At 38.8% G+C, this 2,014-nt stretch overlaps 1 protein-coding gene across 1 annotated transcript in view; it reads left to right on the top strand.

Moving 5' to 3' along the window:
- Window positions 1–2,014, top strand: part of LOC106965045 (myosin-6-like) — a 21,626-nt gene that overhangs the window by 11,115 nt on the left and 8,497 nt on the right. The window contains exon 23 of the mRNA XM_015060921.1: window positions 1,778–1,837. Within this exon, the coding sequence (XP_014916407.1) occupies window positions 1,778–1,837 (60 nt within the window). The remainder of the gene's footprint in view (window positions 1–1,777; window positions 1,838–2,014) is intronic.

The following is a 2,014-nucleotide window of genomic DNA, read 5'->3' as shown; positions in this document are numbered from 1 at the left end:
CTGAATAAGTTGATGACCAACCTGAGGTCTACCCACCCCCACTTTGTACGCTGCATCATCCCCAACGAGACCAAGACTCCTGGGGCCATGGAGAATCCTCTGGTGATGCACCAGCTGCGCTGTAACGGTGTGCTGGAAGGCATCAGGATCTGCAGGAAGGGCTTCCCCAACAGGATCCTCTATGGAGACTTCAAGCAGAGGTTTCCTGTTGATTAGAAGTCAAATATAGAAATGCTAAAGAACAAAAATGACTATGTTTGGATGTATTTGTTACAAATATTGCATTTTGAACATAATTTACATAAATCAAACATTTCTTCTTGGGTTAGTTGATTACAAAAGACACTAGTCTACAAAAAAGTTTAAGTACATGTTGCTTCAAAATGAAAGGACCTAAAAAAGCCTCTTTTCCAGCTTTTATTCGTCCTAGACTGTGTCCTAGACTGTTTATATCCCTTGAGTATATCTTTGTTCATAGATTCTATTGTTGAATTGGAGTTCATTGGGTTTTACAAAATTTTTGAATACCATTTAACAAACCTGAAAATATGAGTGGCAGTTGAATTTGAGCATTTTATTCCAAAGACATTACACGCGATCTTTTACTTTTGTTATAGATACCGCATCTTAAACCCAAGTGCCATACCTGAGGGACAGTTCATCGATAACAAGAAGGCTTCAGAGAAGCTTCTAGGTTCCCTAGATATCGATCACAACCAGTACAAATTGGGTCACACCAAGGTAAGTAAATCTATGTTGTATAAACATTTGTCAGATCTCTGTACATGCCAGTCAGTTAAAATAATTTATTATTTTTGTTTTATATTTAGATCTGATATTGAGATGACATCTAAATCACACACGTAGAAAGTTTAAATGAGCCAGAATCTTACACATGAACACTCCCACACATGCCTAAGTATCATGTTTAAATAAACTAGGTGTTCTTCAAAGCTGGGCTCCTTGGTCTGCTGGAGGAGATGAGAGATGACCGTCTGGCTCTCATTATAACGAGGATCCAGGCAAGATCCAGGGGAGTTCTTGCAAGAATAGAATTCCAGAAGATTGTAGAACGCAGGTAATTAATATCTAGTACATATGTTAATTTTAAATAAACTAATTTAAAAGGACTGGCAATGTTATAACTTATTTTAAGAAAGTGGGAAACAAATAATATGGGGTATAAAAGAGATACATTGCAATATAAAATTGTGACAGTTTCACAACTGCTTTAATACAAAATGTTGCACACAGGGACGCACTACTTGTGATTCAGTGGAACATCCGCGCCTTCATGGGGGTCAAGAATTGGCCCTGGATGAAGTTATACTTCAAGATCAAACCTCTGTTAAAATCAGCTGAGACTGAGAAAGAGATGGCCAACATGAAGGAGGAGTTTACCAAACTCAAAGAGGCTTATGCAAAATCCGAAGCCCGTAGGAAGGAACTAGAGGAGAAAATGGTCTCTCTTCTCCAAGAGAAGAACGACCTGCAGCTCCAAGTCCAAACTGTATGTTGAAACTGTGATTTTTAATGTTTTAACACAGCTTATTATAACCATTCTGTAAAACATGTTAATTTATTTTGATAAAAGGAGCAAGATAATCTGTCTGATGCTGAGGAACGATGTGAGGGCCTGATCAAGAGTAAGATTCAACTGGAAGCAAAAATCAAGGAACTGACAGAAAGACTGGAGGACGAGGAGGAGATGAATGCTGAACTGACTGCAAAGAAGAGGAAGTTGGAGGATGAATGCTCTGAGTTAAAGAAGGATATTGATGACTTAGAGCTAACTCTGGCAAAGGTGGAGAAAGAGAAACACGCTACAGAGAACAAGGTACCATAAAGACTAACCACTACACCAAAACACATCATGCTCTCAAATACCATTGGTTCACACTGAAAACCTTTTGGCCTATAGGTCAAGAACCTGACAGAGGAGATGGCTGCATTGGACGAAATCATTGCCAAACTCACCAAGGAGAAAAAAGCTTTACAGGAAGCTCATCAACAA

The sequence above is a fragment of the Poecilia latipinna genome, unplaced genomic scaffold, assembly GCF_001443285.1.
Source record: "Poecilia latipinna isolate Pla-1442-1.1 unplaced genomic scaffold, P_latipinna-1.0 Scaffold1756, whole genome shotgun sequence".
Lineage (NCBI taxonomy): Eukaryota > Metazoa > Chordata > Actinopteri > Cyprinodontiformes > Poeciliidae > Poecilia > Poecilia latipinna.
Note: the sequence above shows the minus strand (reverse complement) of the source record. Positions and strands in the feature narration are given on the sequence as shown.